This window comes from Phalacrocorax carbo, chromosome 8 (genome assembly GCF_963921805.1).
Source record: "Phalacrocorax carbo chromosome 8, bPhaCar2.1, whole genome shotgun sequence".
Lineage (NCBI taxonomy): Eukaryota > Metazoa > Chordata > Aves > Suliformes > Phalacrocoracidae > Phalacrocorax > Phalacrocorax carbo.
Genome location: NC_087520.1, coordinates 46,247,038 through 46,271,332, shown reverse-complemented (window position 1 = coordinate 46,271,332; position 24,295 = coordinate 46,247,038). Strand labels below are relative to the sequence as shown.

The 24,295-nt window shown below is 41.9% G+C and overlaps 1 protein-coding gene across 2 annotated transcripts in view; it reads right to left on the bottom strand.

Annotated features, from left to right (window-relative positions):
• The window catches only part of AP1G1 (adaptor related protein complex 1 subunit gamma 1), a 51,009-nt gene extending 26,743 nt beyond the window's left edge, over positions 1-24,266 (bottom strand). Inside the window, exons 1-5 of one of the 2 annotated variants that reach the window (XM_064459868.1) lie at positions 23,968-24,266; positions 10,718-10,921; positions 6,516-6,640; positions 2,951-3,092; positions 1,611-1,707 (exon numbers count right to left, since the gene is read on the bottom strand). In XM_064459868.1, the coding sequence (XP_064315938.1) occupies positions 1,611-1,707; positions 2,951-3,092; positions 6,516-6,640; positions 10,718-10,918 (565 nt within the window). In that variant the 5' untranslated portion in view covers positions 10,919-10,921; positions 23,968-24,266. Of the gene's footprint in view, positions 1-1,610; positions 1,708-2,950; positions 3,093-6,515; positions 6,641-10,717; positions 10,922-23,967 lie in introns of those variants that run through there. The other variant, XM_064459869.1, reaches the window with a different exon arrangement.
• Positions 24,267-24,295: the final 29 nt, after the last annotated feature.

Below are 24,295 nucleotides of genomic sequence, written 5' to 3'. Positions count from 1 at the left end.
CAAACTATTTAACCACATCAATGCTGGACGACCTGTTAGTGAGATGTAACTTTGTAAAGCATGGAACTTCAACGAGCATTATTTTACATCCACATTCAGATGCTAACTTTTTCAGTTATTCATTTTCTATAGTTGTTAAGTCTGTACTGGAGAACTCCTGACTCAGGAAGAGACTAGAAGCCTGCTTAATAAACAGTCTTTTCTATGGAGATGACGACATTCATATTCCACAAGCTAGCCAGCTTTCTGACCTATTGCAGGTTCTATCCAAAATCTGTTTTGAAGTTCATAACTATCTATCTATAAAGCTTGTGTCACAGGTTTTTTTTAATGCTGACACTGCTTGCTTATCACTGAGACCTCCCAAAAGGCTGCTAAAAGGGTTTAATATATATTCTGCTTCAGAGACATTTCAACAGAAAGCCCACGGCTAATACTGCTGGAAAGGAGATGCTGATTTTTAAGGAGGAAGAAAACAAAGGATGATGGGTTCTTGAATTCAGGTAACCCTAGGCTCAATTCTCTGCTTGGCCAAGGCTCGAAGAGGAGCATTCCCATCTTTAAAGGGAGAACAGAACAGCTCTCAGCTTTTCAGGGTTGCATAAGACAGACAGAGGTTCTCATGCTAACAAGCTAGATCACGTACGTATCACTCACTGGCAGAGTCTCATAGACTTTTGCCTATTTGAAGCAGTGCCTGGTCTGAAATGTTCGTGTTTAAAATCCAAGTAAACTAGCTGCACACACATGAACTACATTCCACATGCAAACTGTCCTGTGCCTCAAATGTTTACAACACATGTAGGAGAAAAAAATATGGAAACAATAGCTTCTCAGGAAGCTAGTGTGGCCCATTAGTATTGTTGGCACTTACAACTAACCTGTCTTGAGACAGAACTTCTCCCTGTAATGGGTTTCAGCAAACATCTACTGTAGAATTCCTGTACACCCACCTATTTTCTTAAGGCACACGCTCATTGCAGATGTGCCATAGGACTTTGGGAAGTCATCACCAGGCTTGACACAAATTAGCAAAGCTATAATATTAGTATTTCTCTTTAAATAATTTTCTAGAAGCACTTGTGCAAGAAAATGCATTAAAACAGAATAATCTTGCAAAAAGACCATTAAAGTGAGACTCTGTTTTATGATGTATTTCTGATGAAGAACAGCACTGAAGAAAGACTCTTTCCTGACAGTGATACAGGTATCTCAGTCCTGGGAATGGCTGCTAAAACGATGTCAGAGAATCCTATAGTCCTACGCTAACAGAAAAAAAACCCCACAGCCCTAAAAAGGGCACTTTAGAGTCCTTTTAGGCAGCATATTGGATAAAAATTGAAACTTTCCTATTCTATCCACTCTGAAGTCTATCCAAAAACAGTGAAAGAGTTCCTTTTGTCACCTATGCCATGTAAAAGTCCTTCTGACTAGCAGTCATACACACCCCTTCTTTCTGAATGACATTTGCTTTTACTACCATAGAAATGGGAAGAAACAAATCATATAAATACACCTCAAAAGTTCCTTCCAAACAAAAGGCTTAGGTAGCAAGTGCACCATCCTGTAAAGAATGGCATAGCCTTCCTAAGTAGAGTCACTGATATTACCATGGTTCTTCTCATTCAGCAAGTTTTTGGTGGCTGGCAGGAACATCTCCATGAGTTCAGGCACCTTTCTAATGACATGAACAGCGCACAATGCTGCCTGTATAGAAAAAACAGCTCTGTTAGTACATACTGTAATGATGATACATGTTTTGAGAATATCTAGCACAGTGGGAACTATCACAAATTTCATGACATACAAAGACCTGGAAAGTTTATGGTACATTTTTCTCTCTCTCTACTACAAGTGATACTAAACAGCATCACAGAGGAGCGTTCAATAAAACTACCACAAGTTGGGGGCGGGGGAAAGCCCTGAGCTACAAAGTAGTACTCCCACTAGCAATGGTTCATTTTTATGTTATTAACTTCAGAAGTGATTTTAACTACAAAGCAGCTCTGCCTTTAATAGGGCTACTTTGGTCTGTCTTCCTGTTGCTAAGGAGGGGATAATGCATTGGAAGCAAATAATGAAATTTATGTCAAATTTAGGGCTCATTTTCTTTCCCTTGAATATCATCTCCTTCCCTACAAAATAACTTCCTCCTGCAGGTGATCAGTCCTATGAAAAAAGTATACTGCAAAAAAATTGCCTACTTCTTCTAGGGTGCAGAAGCAACAGGAGACACTATTCTTTGCAGCTGCTTGAGAATCAAGTGCACTGAGGGTCTCTTCCTGGAATACAGCAATACCTCTTAGCATTGCTTTCTCTCCAACCTCCCTCTAGATCCAGCACTAGACAAAGAAGTAGCAGGGCTTCTCTTCCTAAATCGTACTGTTTCCCACCCTCCCCAAGACTTAACAATGGGAAAGATTTAAGAGTACAAGGGTGATTACTCTTTGCAGAGGCTATAGCGCACTTGCTACGGAAACAAGACAATTTATAGTTGTTTGCCCATTTCAAGCCCTTAACCTTTCTATCTCACATACTACTGCCTTCATCATCAACCGAAGCGATAAAACAGGTGCAAATCTTCAGATATCATCCTGCATTGTTAATGATCAAAGTTTTTCTGGACTTATCGGAGAAGATAGAGAAATAAAACTGATGACTAGAAGTTTGGAGTTAATGTCTGTAAACAGGCAGGTGTCCACATTACCATCAATAACCTTTGGTAGATAGTATCAAAATAAAAACAACTGCCTCACCTATTGGAGGCTTGTCTTTCAGAGGCTTACATACATTCCTGCTATAGACAGACAGGGAGTTTTGACCTCTGTCTTACACACTAGGAAAATACTCAGCCAGTGTGATCCAAGCCATCTACAATACCAGATATTAGCAACCTGATCAATCTTGAGTTTTAATCTGTAGCAAAGTATTTAAAAGTTTCCTGAAGTACCTTCTTCCTAAGATAGGAGTTGGAAGTTTTGAGGAGCTTTTCCACCTCTCCTGCAAGGTCTCTGCACATTTCTGAGGAGCCCATGCAGCCAAGAGTGCAGAGTGCCAGCCCCTGCACATATTGCGTGCTGTGATTAAGGTCGCTGTAAAGGAGAACAAAAAAAGGACAATCAGCATGCACAGAGAACCTGAACACACAAGAAAAGGTGTCTATATCTACAGTCATCTAACCAGCTGCACACATGGCCCAGAAGAACTCTCCACATTCTCAGCTATTTGGGAGCATGACTTAGGAGCAATAACAGCTTTGAATGCATGTTCCACAGGGTTTGCTATTACTTCTACTTAGAATCCTCAGTTAAAGATAAAATACTTGGTTAAAACTGTCAGGTGCATATGTAGGGATTAAATTGAAGAGGGAAGACCACACAGAAAGTCATTAAAATCCTAAAGACTAAATGTTGTCTTTTGGAACTAGGATGCAGAAAAGAACCTAACATGAAGTACAGTCCTGCAGTGACTCTGTGGGTTGTCCCAGTTTATACATGTTCTAGGATAGGCTTTAGCTTCTGCATTTACAAACCAAACAGTAAATAAAAGTCTATGTAGAAATAACCTCTATCCTGAGGAAAAACTACAAACCTCAGCACTCACACACCTTGAAAATAATCCATACAGGAATTTTGTACTGTAGCTACTCATGCACCTAAGGAAGTTATGAGAAATGATCAATAAGAAGTTAAACCAACTAACAGTAGATGCTGTTCATGAGGCCAGCTACCAATGCCACATTTAGTACAAAACAATATAGCTTCCCCTCAGCAATCCCAACAGCCACTTTTCCATCAGACTATTTGGTATTCACATCGACACGGTATCCAGCATTCAATACTGCAGAGAGTAAAAAAATATGGTTCCTGGTTTGGGAGGCGAAGGGAGCTGGGGATCGCATGATGGGAGAGCCGGGGAAACGAGTGGTATGTAACCAAAGGTGCACAACGTGCAGAAAAGCAAGAGACAGTATTCTGGCTGTAATGTCAAGCAGCTATGGCAACATGCAGATGAAGGAACAGAAAGCACATGCCGCTAAACGGGTTGGTTTTTTGTTTCTTCCTTTAACAAAATTTTGGCAGCTGTATAAAGCTGTGCATATAGCAAGTATGTGCTTCACAAGGGTGCTTGCTTTTTTGTATCAAAAATCTAGGTCTTGCTATAAAATAATGAAAGACAATGCAATAAATCAAATACCGTAACGTCTAGATAAAAGCAAGACAAAGTGGTATATACAGAAGCCAAAAGAGAAAGCAATAACCCACTGAGATGGTGGGAAGCTGTCCACCAGTTTTGCTCAGCTTCAGTCTGACCCATTCCCATTTCAAACTCATTACACCCTTACTACACAAATTCATTTTAGGTTACCACCTCTTTTAATTGTTTATGCTAACAGCCTGGTTCTAATCATAGAATGTCCTGAGCTGGAAGGGACCCGCAAGGACCATCGAGTCCAGCTCCTGTCCCTGCACAGGGCACCCCAAATTCCCACCGTGTCTCTGAGGGCCTTGTCCAAGCGTTTCTGGAATATCGCCAGGCTGGTGCCGTGATGCCTCCCTGGGGAGCCTGTGCCAGGGCTCCACCACCCTCGGGGGGGGAAGAGCCTTCTCCTAATGCCCAGCCTCACCCTCCCCTGGCACATCCTCCTGCCTTCCCCTCAGGTCCTGTCGAGGGGCGCCTGCCCCTCCTCCTCCCCTTGGGAGGGGGCTGCAGAGCGCCATGAGGGCTGCCCTCGGCCTCCTCTGCTCCAGGCTGAATAAACCCAGGGACTTCAGCCGCTCCTTGTACGGTTTCCCCTCTAAACCCTTCCCCAACTTTATGGCCCTCTTCTGGACACTCTCCAGTAGCTTTGTATCCTTAATACACTGTGACACCCCAAACTGCACCCAGCACTCGGGGTGAGGCCGCCCCAGCGTGGGGCAGAGCGGGACAATCCCCCGCCTCGCCCGGCTGCGATGCAGGGCTCGGTGCCCCCCAGGGCACAGCTGGCCCTCTGGGCTGCCAGGGCACGCTGTTGGCTCATGTTCAACTTGCCATTGACCAGAACCCCCAGGTCCCTGCAGAGCTGCTCCCCAGCCTCTCGCTCCCCAGGCTGTCTGTACAGCCAGGGCTGCCGTGCCCCAGGGGTAAACTCCCACACTTGCCTTCGTTAAATTTCTTATGGCTGGTGATTACCCAGCTCTCTAGTTTGTCTAGATCCCTCTGCAGGGCCTCTCTGCCCTCCAGAGTGTCAACAGCCCCTCCCAATTTTGCGTCATCAGCAAGCTTATTTAGTATTCCTCCCAGTCCTGCATCCAAGTCATTTAATGGAAGAGCCTCACAAGTATGACATTTCAATGAAAAAGAAAAAAATCTTTAGCCAAACATCTCTCCTCTCCTGAACACCAGGTCCAAAGGCAGCAGATCTTCAGGCCTGCAGTTTTGTCAAGCTGATTTCCAAGCACTTTGAGCCACAGTCTAATGGAAGATCAATACTTTACTTGCTAATATGAGGGAGACTTATGTTCTAAAAGTAAATAATAATAAAAACAGACACACCACACACAACCAAGCAGGCATTTGGATAAATTGACTAGAACCCAGTTGTTCCACTCCTGCTCCCATCCATCTTGAGAAGGAGCGTTATTGGAAATGCACCAATCACCATCTACTAATCTATAATGTCAAACAGCCCCAGTTTAACAGCATTTTGCTGAGAGGGAAAAAGAGGGTTGTTTTGTTTTTTTAAAATTATTTCCCATCCCCTCTTGTCTGATTTCAGCAAGCTGCCAATCAGACCGCACATCCCAAGTTGCTGCCTTGCTTCCAGGGAAAACCATTCATCAGGACCATCAGGCCAACCTTTAAAAGAAAGCAGGACACGCAGCCTTGATCCTTGAAGTCAGACAACTTTTCAGAGCCCATCAACACAAGTCAAGTAAACAAACACAGGACAATATGGCTAGAGCAATATATACAACTTTGTGACATATGATGGCCAGTCAATCCTACAAAGTTGTAACAGTGTATTAAAAACATCCTGATTCAATCATATTTAAAAGGTGCACGGACCTTTATTGATACTGCATTACCGCTCACCTGGCTCCTTCCTACTGCAAGCTGGAAGATAACTAATTTACAGAAATGGAAGAGTGTTCTTTACAACATCTTCTGCACTGGCTGAGCAGCTTACTGTGGTCATTTCATCTTCCTGATTTTATTTATCTTAACATGACCTCCAGAAACATGTACTACCATTCTGTAACAGTAGTTACAACAAGCGTTGTTTGCCACATACACCTCTTCAGGACCAATGCAATTTTATATTCCCTTCAAGGAAGCTAGACAGGATCATCTAATAGAGTACAATACTAGATTAGTCTGTATGGTCAACAGCATACAACAAATTGAAGATACCAGTTTTCTAACAGAAGATAAAAAAACCTGAAGTACTCAGAATATCACTGTCAGGAGTGTACTTTCAGATCCTGAAACCTCAAAGCATGTGTTGATGGAGAGAGAGGTGGTACCCTTACTTCTTGATGCAATTGGTCATAAGAAGATGGACATCCTGTCTCTCATCCAGCAGCAACATGGCACCTAAATACCCAATGCGCTTGTCTGTGAATTTCTGAGAGGCAATGAGCTTGAGGCACTCCAACTGGAAAAAAAAAAAAGGAAAAAAAAAACAAACAAAACAAAACAAGAAAAAAGACAGAATTAGCTTAAACTATTTCTTAGCTAGAGGAGAAACAGTTTGACTTTTGACGTTTACTCATTTAGGTCTCTTGGAATGCATTTTTAAAAGTATATTTTATTCCCATTTTGGTGATGTGGAAAAAGAAAGGTTAAATGACCTGCCCAAAGCTCCCAGCAAGCCTACAGGAAATCATTAGCAGCCACTGCATCTTGAAGTAGCCAGACGCTGTTGGTCTTCCAGGACCTCAGATAGACCAGGTATGTGCATTTATGTCAGACCACAAAAATAAAAGGTAACATAGAGACAAAAGATCCATCATTAAAAAACAAAATATTAAAGACTTGGAAATCTAGATCGTGTGTCATGTTTGATATGCACTGGAAGCTTCCAAACCAGGCTTAAATGGGCCCCATCTACGTACCAGAGAGAAGATCAATGCTTTGTAAGTTAAATTATAGAAACCAGTTTTTGTTTATTATGATCCGTAACTACCTCGCTAGCTAGGTAAACCTTATATATGGTCAGAGACTGTTAGTTTTTGTGCTGCTCTGTAATCTCTATTTGAAGACCTGAAGTTTGACTATATGCATTGTAGCCACTGCAAGCCTCCCTTTCACCATGTAGAAAGGTCAACTGTGTTCAACAGCATAAAGGAGATCAGTGAGACAACACGCATAGCTGTCACTTGCACTCAGCTGATTAAGAATTGCTAACCCATTTTTAAACTTAGCACTTTCTTACTGTAAAAGAAGACATCAACCACAGGGATACTCTGACATTACTACACACTAAAATATTTCTCTAAGGGATAACTAATCAAGTATAATCAATCTCTACTTTCCAGGCAGGAAGTAGCAGAAATGGCTTTTCAAAACAGGTGAGACACCTATCCATCACAAACACATCCTGTAAGTCTGTTTTACGTATGAGCTGAGCCAGCAAGTAAGTGTACACAATGGGTTTAAGGAGGGGTCAGACAAAGCTTGCAACAGATCCATTTTAAAGGAAGTAAAGGGGGCATGCACAGGCAAAAATACAGGGCATCATGAAAAGTTTTTCATGGTCCCTAGCTATAGGGAAGCTTGAACAGGGCAACAGACACAGGTGAGATGCAAGAAGCACACACATCAGGAAGGTAAAGTTGTACAGGATACTGGTAAGAAAATTAAAGTGAAAGTAAGTCAGAGACTATGCCATAGCACAAGCTCTCATGACTGCAGGGCAGCAGAACATACAACTCAACTATGAAAGAAGCTGTCACGTATGAACACCCAGCTAGTGCAGGGTGACAAACTGATAAGAAAAAGCTTGAAAGAAAGTGAGTTCAGTTTGCTCAGTGTAAAGGGACTGAAAATCTACAATAAACAAACGCCTCTGAACAGCAAGAACTTGCACAAATGGGCAAGATGAACCAGGGAAAAGGTACAGAACACTAGATATCAACCTCATCTTCCCAGTGCTTTCTGCAAGAGAATAATGCACCTCTGAACCAACTTTCTTGCCCAGGTTTACAAGATACTTTCCTATAACACCCTCTGCAAAAGTGCAATGTAGAACTGAAAATCTAAGCTACAGTGTAAGAGCCAACAAAGGCAGAAGACGTATGACTAAAAAAGCAGAAAGGAACTGATGACTGCAACAGATACTGTAAGATATTATTTCTAGTACTTTTGAATTTGAAAGATGATATTGAAATTTACCCCATGAAAGGCTGATGAGTTCTTGTTTCACTTGAATACATGCAAACTAGCTTCATGCACAGCAATACTGAGAAACATGACCATGCTCTTACTAAGTCTAATTAGTGGAAGAAATCTTGATACCATTATATTAATTCAATTCAAAGGAACAATTAAAATCTGCTACATCAGTACTGTAACGGATATATTAGTAAAGCCAGATATGATACAGGCATATAGCCAGGCTACAACTTACCCATGTTTTTACTGACATAGTCACTCTTCCACAACTGGAATTTTTTTGCAAGTAGGAATAACGACAATAATAATAAAGCTATTTGACCATTTGCCCAGGCTGACTGACACCTCCTAAAGCTGTGCAAATGGCCTCTGCACGCACTCAAGAAACTGCTTGCCATCCAGTGCATCTCAGCATGCATTGACTAAATCTGGTGCTCATGCTTGTATTTCTGTACAAGATATCCTGGTTCAAAGTTGAAGATCATTGGCTTAGAAAGTAGTATATCAAATATCCAGTACTTCTGACACCTTCTCTAAATTCTCTTTTATTATTGGTTACCCCATCCACACTATTAGCTGAAGTCAGACGCCTGTTTACAGCTTCAAGGGAGACTGTATAATACCGCCTGTGACTCTCTTCTGTTTTTCAGCAAAACAGATTTCCTGTGTATCTATCCTGTTACTCCCAGAAACTTCCTGTCTACAATCCTGGTCTGTGTATCTACAAGTCTCCACTGCTGGAACAGCATGCATCTTCAGCAGGTCCCCAACTCACACAAACTACACTCCACCTACACAACATTAGCACTTGGAAAGATTCCTTCCAGTTATAAGCACTGAGGCCATGCAAAGGTTTAACTTACTCACTTGAAGAATACTTATTAAAATCCCTTCACAGCTTTGGACCTTCTCAGCTTCCTGGAAGTACAGCTGAAACTACATGAGAACCAAGGCCATCAAATTAAGTTCTCTGTTCCCAAAATAGTCTGCATAGATGCTTCTGTTTCAGATGTAGCAGCCCCAGCAAGAATAGATATTAAGTAATCTGGTTTATCCTCTTCCACTGAGCGTGAAAAGATAACTTACCATTACTGACCAAAGCAGAAACAGAAAAATTATTAGACATCTGCTCTAATCTTCCATATATGGGATTAAATACTTGAGTAACAAGATAAAATAATCCAAATAAAATTTAAACATGTTCCTAAACATAGGTCAAATACAGAAATTCTAGATGACACTTATCCTTAATACTTTTCATTCTTCCTGCAGCTCTTAGATACTTAGCCTTAATTTTTGTCACAGGAAGTTTCTCTCTTGGACCAGGGAGCCTAGCTATGTGAATGTTAAGAACAGGATAATACACAAATTCACTTGCTCTTATGCAGCAACTTGTTTTCCTGTGAGAAGAATCCAGTGATGTAGAAGATGACGCATTTATACACAGTAGCACAGCCCAGATTCACTCCCTAAGACTAGGACTCTTTGGAATTTGATTTCAGTGGTTTGAGTTCACTGTTTCAACAAGACATGTCAGGATTGCTAAACCCAATTATGCACGGAGAGAAACCCAAGAGATGAAGCTACTTTAAGGGATGCAACAATTTGACTGACGACTTATTCAGTTTCATGGAAGGCCTAGGTTAGATTACTACTAACAGGACACTTACTGACTTTGAAGCAAAACAGACTACGTCCCAAAGCCTAAGCAATGCTCAACTTGAAAAAAACATCCTGTAGATCAAGAACTCCCACCTCCTGTCTCTCTTTTCCACAACCTGTGTCAAAAATAGCACATCCATAATAAGCCAAGAGATGGAAAACTCATACCAGCGTTTTCCAAGTCACCTCTCTAAGACGGGGATAAGGAACACCAACTTCTTATTGCTGGGAACAGACCAGCTCTTATCTGCCAAGAATGGATTGCTTTAGAAGGAAAAGGATAAAGAACCTCCTTTGAAGTATCTGGTATTTTCTGTCAGACACAGAACTCCAAAGTGCTGTTTTGAACCCATCTAGAAATAGTCATATGTACTGGACTGTAGTTTAAGAACTACTGCTATGCAGAAACATGGGCAGTGAGGAGCAGACAGTCTGGCAAAACCAGACTAACCCTAAGTTTCATAACAAAACATGTAAGTCTCCGAACAGCAGATTTCACTAAAAAAGTCAAAACTAACTAGTGTAGGTTCAGAACATACGTGAGGATGGATCTCAAAACATCCCAAAGAGCAGACAGCAACAGTACAGCTAGGAATGCTCTGAGTCAACGTGCTCAAAACACACAAAGCAGACTGGCAGATGCACATAACACAGTAAGCACTGAACTCTGACCTACCTGTCCAAAATGTGCAGGGTATCCCAGCATGTGCATATACAGCAGCTTTGCCACATTTCTGCATCGGTATGTGTTATCTTCCTCTCGGAAGGATGACCGGATAGCAGCACATTCCTTTTGTATCATCTCACGCTCTTCTGCCTGGGTTCTTGCTGTCCGGATGGTCCGGATCAACTCCCGCAGTCTGATGGGGGCTGGCATCCTCTGGGAGGAGAAAGAGATCTGTAAACCTTGTACTGTACCTAAAGGCTTCATAATGGTCTCTCAAAATATACTTTTGCATATTTTTTTCCTTTTTCACCCTACAGTTATATAAGAATTAAGAAAATGCAGACTGCTTCAGTAGCATGGTTAAAAGCAAACTTGAAAACCAGAGGAATTCATTGTACCTCACATTTGCTTTTCTAGAACATCAGAAACAGGAATTCCTACACTTTGAGCTAGCTGTCAGGTGAATATAACATGACTCCCCACCGGAGAGAGTCAGAAATGGCACTCTGCAACACATGCTCTCATATTCACATCCTCTGCCTCTCTCCAGAAAAGTTAGGCTCCAAAGAGAGCTGATCCCAAAATCATGACAACATGGGACAGAAATCGTTTACAAAAATCAATGCTGTTTAATAATTTGCACAAGACTTCTTACAAGTGTTTCAGATAGCCATGCTTCAAAAATCCTGCAAACTTTTGCCATACACACTTCCTTCTTAGAGGCATGGAAGTCAGCATAAAAAGCAGATGGAATAGCAATCCTAGCTGTGTGGATATTTCCGAGAATCTTCTAAAAATAAATCAAATCAAGTTGACACCATCCCTTTATTAAACACCAGACAGAACCATCCTTTCCAAAACAAACAATCCTAAACCAAAGTTGCCGGGGAGGGAAAACTCAATTCATCCCACTCCTACCAGTTTGATGCCAGTGCCAGGGACAGGTGACGTTATAGTGGGGGTCTGCTACAGGCCACCTGACCAGGAAGACCGAGCAGATGAGGCCCTCTGTAGACATATAGGATCAGCCTCATGTTCACAAGTCCTGGTCCTCATGGGGGACTTCAACCACCCCGATATCTGTTGGAGGGACAACACAGCAGGGCATAAGCCATTCAGGAGGTTCCTGGAATGCATTGGCCATAGCTTCCTTTTCCAAGTGACAGAGGAGCCAATGAGGAGAGGTACCACACTGGACCTTATTCTCACCAACAAGGAGGGGCTGGTGGGGAGTGCAAAGCTCCAAGCTGCAGTGACCATGAAATGGTGGAGTTCAAGATCCTTAGGGCACCGAGGAAGGCACAGAGCAAGCTCACTACCCTGGACTTCAGGAGAGCAGACTTTGGTCTCTTCAGGGATCTGCTTGGTAGAGTACCATGGGCTAAAGCCCTGGAGTGAAGAGGGGTCAAAAAAAGCTAGCTAATATTCAAGGATCACCTCTTCCAAGCTCAGGAGTGATGCATCCCAACAAAGAGGAAGTCGGGCAAAAATGCCAGGAGGCCTGTATGGATGAAAAAGGAGCTCCTGGACAAACTCAAGCACAAAAAGGAAGACCACAGAGGTGGAAGCAAGAACAGGTAGCCTGGGAAGAGTACAGAGAAATTGTCCGAGCAGCCAGGGATCAGGTTAGGAAAGCTAAAGCTTCAGTCTTCAACAATTTGTGGCCCAAGAACTTCCAAAGCCAGAAACAAAACACACTCTGTTTTTATTTGGAACCCAGGTAAACTTCTAGAATCAACAATATTCTGCAGGACACAACTTATATTCCACAGCTGCACTGCATGACATATGGAGACCCAACTACTTTTGTTCTGCATTTCCAACTGCTTGTTTCCACCAATGTTCCCAATTACTCTACGCACTTCCATTGTTATCCTTCCCTCATCCTCCCCAGTCTGAAAAAACACAGCCTCTCATCCCAGCCCTTCTATGGCTGATTACCTTTGCTGCCTTGCCTGCACACTCTACAATTCTCCTGTCCTTTCTGAAGGGATAGAGGGGAAGCAAAATGCCACGCACAGCATTTAAGAGGTATGCATGCCATTGATTTGTTGGCATAAAATGTCTTCTATTTTGCTCCCTATTATTTTCCTAATAATTAGTAACACTCAGTCTGAGGTTCTGATTGCTACAAAGTGCTCAGCTTGTGTCTTTCACATAACAGTATCATAAACCCAAAAATCTCTTTCCTGGGTGGCAACAGTCTGCTTGAAGTCCCTAATTTTTAAGCCTGGACTCACCTCCTACACACACATCACATGCTTCTAAACTGATTTTGATAAGCCATGTTCTTATTGGAAAATTGGGAAGAAGTTTAAAAAAATAAAAGCACTACAGCAGGAATATTCCTCTGCAACCTACAAGCAATAATTTAATAATCATCAAGATGACCCAGGTGCAGGCTCATGCTTAAAGAGCCAGTTCCTGTCCTTCCATTGTGCTGACACTGGCATTCCTAGGAGAGTACACCACATGAGGCAAGCTGTACATCTGAACATTAGCTTGCTGCTTCCCTCCCAAGAAGAGCAGTCTTCAGACACATTAGTTTGGCTTGTGCAGACACAAAGGTGGCAGCGAGAACACGCAGCTTTAGGAGATGCAAGATGGAGTAGGAAAGAAGGGAAGTGTTCCCTCCCGCAGTAAACCACACTGAATTTAGTTAAGCTGATCTAAAACTAAGTGTTCCTGAGAAACTAGGCAGTGGCTATTACAAGTTAAAGCCATGACTGACTTTTTTATTCCAAAGAAAGAATTCTTTGGCAACTTTTTGAAACACTAATACGTAGTCTGCAAACAAACTGGTTTGGCAGTGACTTGCTTTGATATCACAAGTCCTTTTGCTCCCACTCTGTATTTGAGAACACTGATATCTTCAGCCTGTGACTTGTACACTCACACTGCCTTCCTTGCCATGGGACTAAAGCGTTCTGTAGGTATGCCCACAGAGAGACCCAGCGTGTTGAGTTTGGCCCTGGACAACAGCAAGTAAAAGGACAGACTACCTAAATAGTTTTGGTCAATGGGAAAACAACACTGAACAAAGTTACTATATATTTTAAGTGGAGCTTTTTAGGAACATTTCTTTTGCATCCTTCACCAGTGTTTAGTCAGGACTTCCTACCTACCTGAGAAAGCAGGTAAAACGAAACACTGAAGATTCAATATGATTTCATCCTAACATCATCCAGCCACTGCACAAAATTAATTGTCTATATTTACAAATTCCCTTGCATAAAACAATCAGCAAGCCACACTAAAGATTATTTTTCCTTCTCACATCGCAACCACTGGAAAGCAAGCAGAAACCAGCATTTCAGAAAGCAAAGAATTAAAGAATAAGACTTATAATCAGGTGATAGCAAAATTATGAGGCTGCCTGCTGGTTTTGTCTAACTGAAACACGCTAACGGGCAGTTACTACAGACACAGTCCAATCTGAACTACTTCCTAAGAGCAATTGTATCTCTCACACGCTTCCTGCCTGATAAGGATAGAACAATTCAGAACTGCTCTGATAGAGGACAACATGAAGGGCAAAAGACAAAGCTATGATTTATTTTCCAACATTCCTAAGTTCTGTCTTTCTGCTGCAACTCCATACTCTTTTTTAATCAATATTAAATCATTCAGCTTTTTAAAAAAATACACCTTTGAATTCTTCCTATAAACAAAGTTTTGCACCCATCCATATAAAATAGTGTCTCCCCCTCACAAATCACTTCCCCTCCTTGTAGCATTTCAATGCATAGTAATTCCCATGCAACATATCAGGTTGGCTCTTCTTCCCCCCCGAAAGCGTTCTCTCATTACCAAGAAATTCTTACATCAGGCACTTGATTTCTGCCTTCAGCAACTTTAAGATTCTTTTGCATGGCAATACACTGGAAATCTAATCTCAATTTTAAGTTTCAGATATTTCACGTAAGTGTAAGTGGTAGATACTGCAGGTGTGAAGAAGCTTTGGACATGAGAACACCCAAATTCAGAAACATTCCAGAACAGATTAACGGTTACCTATTCTCAACTACTCTAAAGCACATTATAATGCTAACAGACCTTTACCGTGATATACCTTGGGTAATTCCTGCTGATTTCCTGACAAGCACGACTTAGCGTGACACAATATGAATGCACCCAAACAATTCAAATAAGGTGAGAGCCTTCTCACGGATGCACACAGGGCATAAATGGAAAATTGCAGAGAACAGCAGCCATGCCAGGTAAGGCGCAAAACTGATCTAACCCCGTATCCTGTCACAGGGTGGGAAGTAGCAGGTGTATAGCAGAAGCAACAAAGTACATCTCCTTGATTCCTTCCCTGCTTCCAAGATTTGCTGCAACTTAGGGGACTTCCTGAACCACAGACAGTATCTGTCTGCATAGCATGTCTCTACAGATCTATGGATTTATCTAATCACTTTCTGAAAGCATCCTACCTTTTTCCCATTCACACTCATGGTAATAATTTGCACATTTTAACTATTAATTCCATGAAAAAAATATATTCTGCTTTAAACCTGCTGCGTGACCAAGTAAGGGACACTAAAGGAAATTCTTATAGTGTGGGAAAGTAAGTACTCACCACCTATTAATTGCTTTTCTGTCATCTATGATTTTACAGCCTTTAATTGTATCCACCCCTCAGCCACCTCCCTTTCTAGGCAGTAAACTCCTACTCTAACCGATTCCTGTATGGAGCCATTGCACAATTCCTTCATATCACTCACACTCTACCTCTCAGAATGCCACCTTTTAAAAAAACAAAACAAAACAAAAAAAACAACAAAACCAAACCAAACCCAAAGAGTAGACTTATAAAAGTATTCAAGCAGTGGGTGCACCATGAGTTTGCATATAATTTTTTTTCCTTCGCACTTAGAAAGTTAAAAGTGCTTAAAGTCATTTTGTCTGTTTGGCTACCATTGAGCTAACAGTTTCTATAAAGATCCTACAGATAGCTCTAAGATCTCCAGCTTAAGTGACAACTTATTTAGAGCCTTTCACTGTGTATTTATCTTTATATTAATTTCTTTTCAGTATAGACATCGCTTTGCATTCATTGACACTGAATTCATTTTACTATCTTATTGCATACTTCCTCAGGATCACAAAATCCTTCCACAGCTTTAGGATGAAACTGTCACCTCACTATTCACTCCTCCAGATCACTACATGAACATGCTTAACGGCAGAGTTTCACAGAGCGCCTCCCAATAAACTCTTCCTGTCACAAAAGCAGGCAGATTTTCTATCTTTGTCTGGTCACTTTTGTTTCTTCCTTAGCTAGTCATTAATTCATAGTAAGCTCTTCCTTTACCCATTCACTAAGAACTCGTCAAGAACCATGCAAGTTCCTGGGTCCTCTCCTGGAGCCCGTTTAGAAAACTGGCATCACACAAACTACCACCTACTCCTGTTGTAAATAAAGTGTTGATTAAGACAGTGACGTATCAGATTTACAAGTTGAACAATGTTGAGTTCCTTCAGTGATACTGGTGAACTTTACTTTCTACAAGCGATTTATTACTGATTTTACCTATTTGTTCCAAGAGCTCTTGTGACATTTCAGTTTGAGAACGTTTCTCAGATTTCAACATAAGAATCCCAGTAAGTTTTTCCATATAAAGCACTGATGTAAATAATGTGGCTTTTTTCTCCTTATGAGCTGATTTTCTTTACACATTGCTTATCAGGCTGACTTCTAGCATGTCTCTGCTATGTATCGTATTCCTATACGGGGCAACAAAACAGAGTCCTACCCAGACACTGTAGGTGTCATTGGAACAATAAAAAAGAGCACATCTCATCCATGCTGAGGTACTGAGAAAACAAATTATGAACACCAACTGCGCAGAAAAATAGATCAAGAAGTTTGCTTAGGAACATAACACAAAAAAACCCCCTTCTGACAAGTATTAAGCAGTTCTTCCTTTTTACTGGATCTCTTGGACACTTCGTCATATTTGAAAGACACAGTCAGATATGGCTTCCACAACTATCATCAAATCAATTCTCCTAGACCACCTCATTGACTCAGTTCCCACCTATACAGCACAGATAATACTGACTGCCCTCGGATTCTGAAGGCATAATAGCTTAAAGGCCTCTGTTGCTGCAGCATTATCCCTAGCAGTAGCAAGGTGAAACAAATATGGTCTGTTTCGCTACAACCCGAAGAACAGCTTCCTACCACTCCTACTAGAGGCACCTGCAGAATACATACACACCAAGAGCCATGTGCTGCCAAGAACTTTAAATGCAACTCTTAGATCACTGACTCTATCACGTGACAAGCATCAAGATGGTATTGACACAAGGTCTACTGAGTAAATAACTACAAAACTGGGACAAGCCATGCCAGGAGGGACTGCGGGGGCAGATACTACCACTTAATCAAAAAAAAAAAATACAGCTGCATGTGCAGCTCAAACATCTGAACAGAGGAGCTGGGGATGCCTAAGCAGTTATTTTTCACATCTTGCCTGTTAATCTCTCCCAGAGCTCCAAGATTAGCAGCATATGCTCCTTGGTCATCAAGCAAAGATCCGTAGTTTGTAGCAGTCAGGAAAGCTAATCATCCTAAATCCAAGCCATCTGAACAAACAAATCCCGTTTTGTGCAGGTATCACAAGACTTGATAAAGTAATTCGGAATCTGAGTTTCACTCCCACCTCCAAGAAAATTCCTTCACCTTTTTGAGGTCCCTGTATTTTCACACTCAGAAAGGCAACCCAATAAATCACCCACACGACTTCCCGGACGAACCCATGTTCATCTGGATGACTCCTGTCCAGGGGCAGGCTGTAACTCAACTGTTAAGCCCACAATGCTATGACTTGAAATGGCATGACTGCAGACCAGAAGCATGCATTTTGCAGACTTAGTGGAAAAACAGGTGGAAGAGGTAGAACAGAGACAACGAGATTACATGGCTATTACCACAGGATAGACAAAAATTAATTCACACACGGTAACAACCACTTCACATAATATAGTTCAAACCAGTATGCACTTGCAGATGTACAGCTAAAGAGAAAAAACAAACCAAACCCAAACCCAATAAACCCCCCCCACGCACACACTATTAAGAGAAGACCACACCGGCTCCAATCTTCTTTTTTCCTATCTAGAGGAAATACACATAAGAATTGCCATGCCCTTCCCTCCCCTTAGTCACCTCAACTCTCAGCATTACTTGTGTATCAATTTTCTAGGACTCAGATAGATCGCAGAACAATACGAAACAAACATTCTTCCACATACACACTGCCAAGCAATCCATGACTGGAGACTACATTAATTGAGCACAATGACAAGCTGTAATAGCAAGACAGGCCCAAGGTCTCATGTCCTGCATGGATACAGAGCTGCCACTCTAGTAAGCTGCAGCGCAAGAGGCACAAAGAATGGAAAAGGCTTCAGCAAGCCCTAGAAGATGATTTACTGACAAGTATTTATTATTTTCCTGATCACAGAAACAAAGTGTGGACAACATGCAGCATAACCATAATACTGCCAAGGCAGCCAGTTATGGTATCAAAATCTTACTGGGACTTGATATATGACCATACAGACTGCACTAAAGGAGGGAATTGGGGCTATAATCAACAAACATTAATAACGAGAGTTAAAATTAAAAGAATATTATTAAAGAATTACAAAAGCAAAATATAAATAGAATTAAACAATTTAGAGCTCAGAAGAAAACACTTAAGTGAATATCTAATTTTGACTATATAATTTGTCTTGAAATGATACAATCTTGGAATTCAAACTATGAACCATGTGAAAGATTAAGAAAAATCAGCTTCAGCTGACAACTACAAAGCTATCAAATAGCAAACTGCCATGAAAAATTAAATTTGCCAGACTTCGCTGTATTACAGAACGCATTTTATTGCACAAGATGACTAACAAGAGAGGACAAGAGATATCATCTAGTAATAGCAGACCTGAAGTTTCTTCAACTGGGTAAATGCAGCTTAGAACTTCCTTCGAAGTAGCAGGTCTTGTTCTTCAGGATTAGTTAACATTTTTCAACAACACAGGCATATGGTTTTATTCTTTGCACATTAACATAAATGACAAGGCAATTTTTAAAAGTGATTACCTCTTTTCTCATTTTGTTTACAGCAGCAGCTTCCCTCTGCCATTTCTTTGCTAACTACAAGTTCTGGAAATCAGAGATGATCCCCTGTACACCTGAAGAGAACCTACCAGTTCATATTTACACCGCCTGGTAGGATCGAACACAGAATTCTTCCACCTCAGCAAGTCTGCTTCCCCTTTCTCATTTTGAAGGCCTTGCTCATTAGGCTAACCTACTATCAAGATCAAAGCTTCTGAAAGAGTTAGGTAACTGCCTCAGATTAGTTCCAATGGTATAGGCAGTTGGTGTCTAAGTTCCTTTAAAAACAGAACTCCAGCTTTTTTCCTAGTCTCTGGATTGCATGAGAGGTGCAATGCTCAGTGATTCTCCTCCCTCTGCTGGTCATTAATTCTTCCCCTGAACCAATAAAAAAGGCATTCTCTCTTTATGCAACTTATTCTTTGTAAACTATCCAAAAGCGAAAAAAATTAGTCAAGAAAACAAAAATAATGATGTATTACAAACATTTCATTTTTGTCTCACTTATCCTTCTAAATCACTGTTTTCTCCCCTTTTACAGTCTTTTCCTAGTTAAGCTTGTCAAGTTTCAAAGTTAAAGATTTTATTCGACATGCCATTATGCCAAAAATATTTAAGTATAGAACTTCAATGGAAGTCTCTCTTAGAATACAATCATACTCTAATATGATTGTTCACCAAATAACCTTTTCTATTTACAAGAAGCACCTAACATTACCAAAACCCACATGTAAAATGCTCAAGTGCTTCAGCCAAGCTATATTCCTCTATCAGGAGTTGCAGTGTAACGATAAAAGGACTTACTATCCTTAAACATGTAACTGAGTTGAGATCCCTCGCTCTGGAAACTACTCAGAAATGTTAGCTTATGTCTAAAAAAAATTAGAGCCACTCCTTCAATATATTCATGAAACTTTTTTTTAAAGTTGCTTAACAACTTGTTTAGGGCAAATTATCAGACATGTTTTAACATTCCATTATTATTTAGCCTTGAATTCTGGAAACATTAAGACATAAACACCATCAAAGCTCACCGAATTATTCACAAAAGGACTTTACTGTTTGGGGAAATTGTCTGAATTGTCAATTCAAGCAAGATACATACCCAGTTATAGCTTTTCCTGTAAAGAGTATTTCTGAACTTGGTTCATCCTAGAAAGCAACCCAAGACTGAAGTATAGATTTTCAAACACATCTAAAATACACAAGTTGCTCCACCCCACTGCACACGTAAGTAATCACATTCCTCAAGCAAAAACAGCTTTTGGGAAGTTACATAATCAAAGCCTGACCCAACTCCTAACTGAAATCAGTAGCAGAACTCCCCTAGTTGCTTCAGTACAACTGAATCAAGCCTCCTGCACACAAAAGCTGAAGATAGGCCTGGACTACATGAAGGAAATAACTGCAATGGTTAACTACAAAATACTGATGGCCTCAACTCCGTGCTACTATCAGTGGGCTTCACGCTTCTATCAGATACTTTACTGCAATATGTCTTTTTTTTAAAAAAAACAGAAATACACACTGCAAATAGAGATGAAGCGGTGAACAAAAGCAGAAATATTGGTATATAGTCTAGTATTATCAATATTTATACAGAAAACAGAAGAGCAAAGGCAAAAACAGAGCAGCCAAGCATACAACATTCCAAGTGGAAAAACAATCTCTCTTGAGAAAAAGCTGTTTAATACAACAGAGAATTAGAAAGTAGAAAGTAACATCAGAAAAATCAAGAAGAAATTAAGGCAGCAGGGGGCTTCAAAATACAGTATGATAATGAAAGGCATTAGTGTTGCACTTTGCATTATACAAAGACAGCAAGGGAAGGGGGATAAAACCCCAAACATACAAAAGAGAGGTCACATAAGGAAATAAATGCCCCAAAACAAGAGCTAAGAAATAGTCTCAGAAGTAGTGATGGTCTCATTTCCAGTTATATTCAAAAAACAAGAAATGTAGCACAGGAGTATTCACGAGGCAGGCCACCATGCTGTTCAGAAGCTGAGGACAAGAGACCACACAGTGACAGAGGATGCTATACTGTTCTTCCTGAAGTTCAGTTTGAACAGATCCTATGAGCTAGCCAAACTCAACACAGACCTACCTCTCTTTTCTTTGCTTCCTGTGGGTACAGCCCAATGACAGAATTTAGTTAGACAAGATGAGCACTTTTGATGAGGTTCCCATTCCTCCACAAAGTTCATACACAACAAACCAAACAACTCCTGAACTGGCTTCAAAAGATGTAGAGATCTTTCAACCATTACAAATAGTAATCTCAACACCTGCCAAAGAACAAAATAAGTATTTCCGTTTTTTCAGAAGCTAACAAATGAAGCATTGGAAGAACAGTAAGTACATCTACATAGCAGATCAGTGTGACAGATGAGATCAGAATTCCAGATTTCCCAGCTTCTGTTTCTATATTTCAGTCACCACTGACCTTTGTTACCTTTGTATTTCTCACCTGCTTCTAGCTTCCCAACTATTTTGATCTATAATGTAATCTGGTTATTTTACTTCCTGTTCACTTTCCTACAGAGTTAAAATAAATAAATAAAAAAAGCTACTACTTTATGACAAAATCCCCCACATCTTTCTTTACCTTGGTTAATACCAGATGAAAGATTAATTACCACATTTTTACATTCACTGATATAAACTTCACAACATACCATGTAACTTCAGCTATGCCCTAGGAAGTCCTAATCTTAGATTTTACCCACAGCATCTCTGCCAAACAGACATAAAGGCCAATACTACTACTTGTGATATTAGCAGAGTCACCTGTACTTACGTTACTATAACTCTGTATTTCAAGTTACAGCCTCATCATATATTCACTCATTAACTCCAAAACTCTCATCCAATGATGTAATACTGCTACCAAGGCAGACCAGACCCTTTTGCTCAGGGAAGAGCTGAGTATCATCTAGAACAAATTAACATCACTTTCGTCAGAAGAGTTTGCCCTGTTATTAAAAAATACAAAGAAATAAGCCAACCCATCTCCTGACATTATATACATTGACAGCTCAAAAATAAAAAAACAAATATTCATACTAAAGAGGCATAAGAAGCTTTACTGAGTGCCATCAACTTTAGAAGCAGTTAAGATTTTTATGAGCCCTTACACTTTGAAAGAGGCCTTTCCAAATCTGAACTGCATTAACCAGTGCAGTTTGTCTGCACGCCTAAGAGACCAACTCAGTTCCTTTGCTACACAGCCTTTTTACGCTATTGCTGACAAAACTTACTGATCTCATTTTAGCTTACAATAATGCCAATGCAAAAATCTGTATGCAAAGGACCTATCAAGAATCACAACGTTTTTGTATCCCTTACTCTCTTGCCAGGACACTGCAACAAAGGTACTGCAGCACCTCTCCATTCCTATCATACTTCCTTTAGGGGAAAAAAAAAAATCAGATCAGCAGCCACAGGAACAAAAAAAAAGGGAAGAGAATACTTTTTTTGCTAAAAAAGAGGAAACCTAAAACTTATCTTGCACACTAGAGACAGAAAAGCTGGATCCTTTCACAAAATTACCCCAGACTTACTTTCCCCTTCTCAACTCACAGGAATTTTAATACTTTCCTCTCCTCCTCCCACCATGGAAGAACTGAGGGTCTCACACTGAACCCCTCAGAGAAAACACAGAGTCTCTTGCATTCATTGACCTCTCAGGTACCCAGTAAAGTTTTCAAATCCCATACCAAATACTGCACGTAAGTAGGCAAAAGAAGGAATTTGGCAATAGGACACGACATGCAAATAAACAAAGGAAAAAATAACAAGTGTGGTTTGGGGGGGGGGGGGGGAGCATGGGGGTAGAGGGGGGGAAGCAGGCATATAAAGAACAGCTGTGCATTATCACATAGAAGCAGAACAGGAAAAAAAGAAAACAACATTAAAATCTCTGCCATTTTAAACATAAGATACTAGGTGTACTATGCAGGGAAAAATACATATGTATTTAACTTTATTTAAGCCAGTATAGGCCAAATACACCTTCTGGTCAGGCACATGACACGTCACCCTTCCGAAGGTGTTCCATTGGGACTCCATACTGTTCCATTAACACTTCAAGCATGAGAAACTAAAACACAGTACTAAGCGTCATTTACAATGTAATAAAACACACAAGTGTTTTATCTGCAAACTTTAAAAACGACACTTAGTATAAAAAAGCCCTTATAATTTGTCTTACTTTAGAGAAAAGAGAGAACTCGACCAACCTTGAAGAAGGGACTTGAAACTGTCTTTACAGATGGATTCTCAAACTACCGGCCTACCACTAAACACAGACCCATACTTGCAGCTCCTTCCAAATGCTTTTGGCCAGAAATCATAGGTTTTTGCTTCCACTAAAATCCATGTAACCGTAAGACAACACGCAAACTCTCTAAGTATTAAAGAGACGCTAACTGTAATGCTCTGAGCAGTTGTGCAGCACAAGCAATAAAATACCAACGGAAAAACAGATGCAAAGAAGTAGCCCAAGCTGCTACTTAGGCTTCAAGGGCCTCCAGTACAGACTCAGGCAACATTTCACACTGACAGAACTTCTGCAGGTCTCCGCTTTCCACTCCAAAAAAAAAAAAAAAACCGCTGTGCAAGCTCACCAGAGTCCCAGCAACAAGGGGGTGAGGGGAGCAGAGAGAATCCTGCCAGCAATGCCCTTCCAGCGGGTAAAAGCCGAGCAAGCAAGCGGCGCTCCCCGACGCCCCGGGAGGCAGCAGGCCAGCCCAGGACCGCGGGGCAGAGTCCGAGACAGGCCCGGGCGGCCGGGCGGAGGCCGGGCCACAGGCCGCGGACAGGCGCCGAACGCGGCCGGCGCGGGCAGGCGGCCCGCGGGGAGTCGCGCCGGCGGAGACCGCAGGAGGGCATCGAGCGGCCCCCACCAGCAGAATAACCCGCGGCGCTAGCGCGGGGCCGCGGCCCGACCGCGGAGCTCGACGGCGGGTAGAAGCAGCGAAGGCGCGCTGGGGCCCCGCGCGGCCGGGACCTCGCGGGGCGCGGCAGCGGAGGCCCAGCCTGGCGAGCATCGCTAAGGACGGGAGCGGTCGCGCGGCCAATGCCAGCACGGGGACGGGCCGGGGCCGCGGGCGCCCACAGCCCCACTCACCGGGCCGGTCCCTGCAGCGGAGGAAGCAGCAGCGGCAGGAGCCAGGCATTCAAAATGGCGGCGGCGCGGCCGCAGCACCGATACCGCAGGCGGAGGGATCCGCGCTCCGACAAGCTCCCCTCAGTCTCCCGGCCCCTACCGGCCGCGAGCGGGGAGGCAGGGCCGCGGCGACCGCGGCGGGAACGGCAGGGGGAAGGCAGGCCACCGGAGGCGACGGGCCGGAAAAGGCCGCTCGCACTACTTTTCTTGGCGGAAGCACCCGCGAATCCGGCCCTGCGAGAGCGGTCCGTGCGCTCCGTGGCAGTCACTGATGACGTCACGCGCGGGG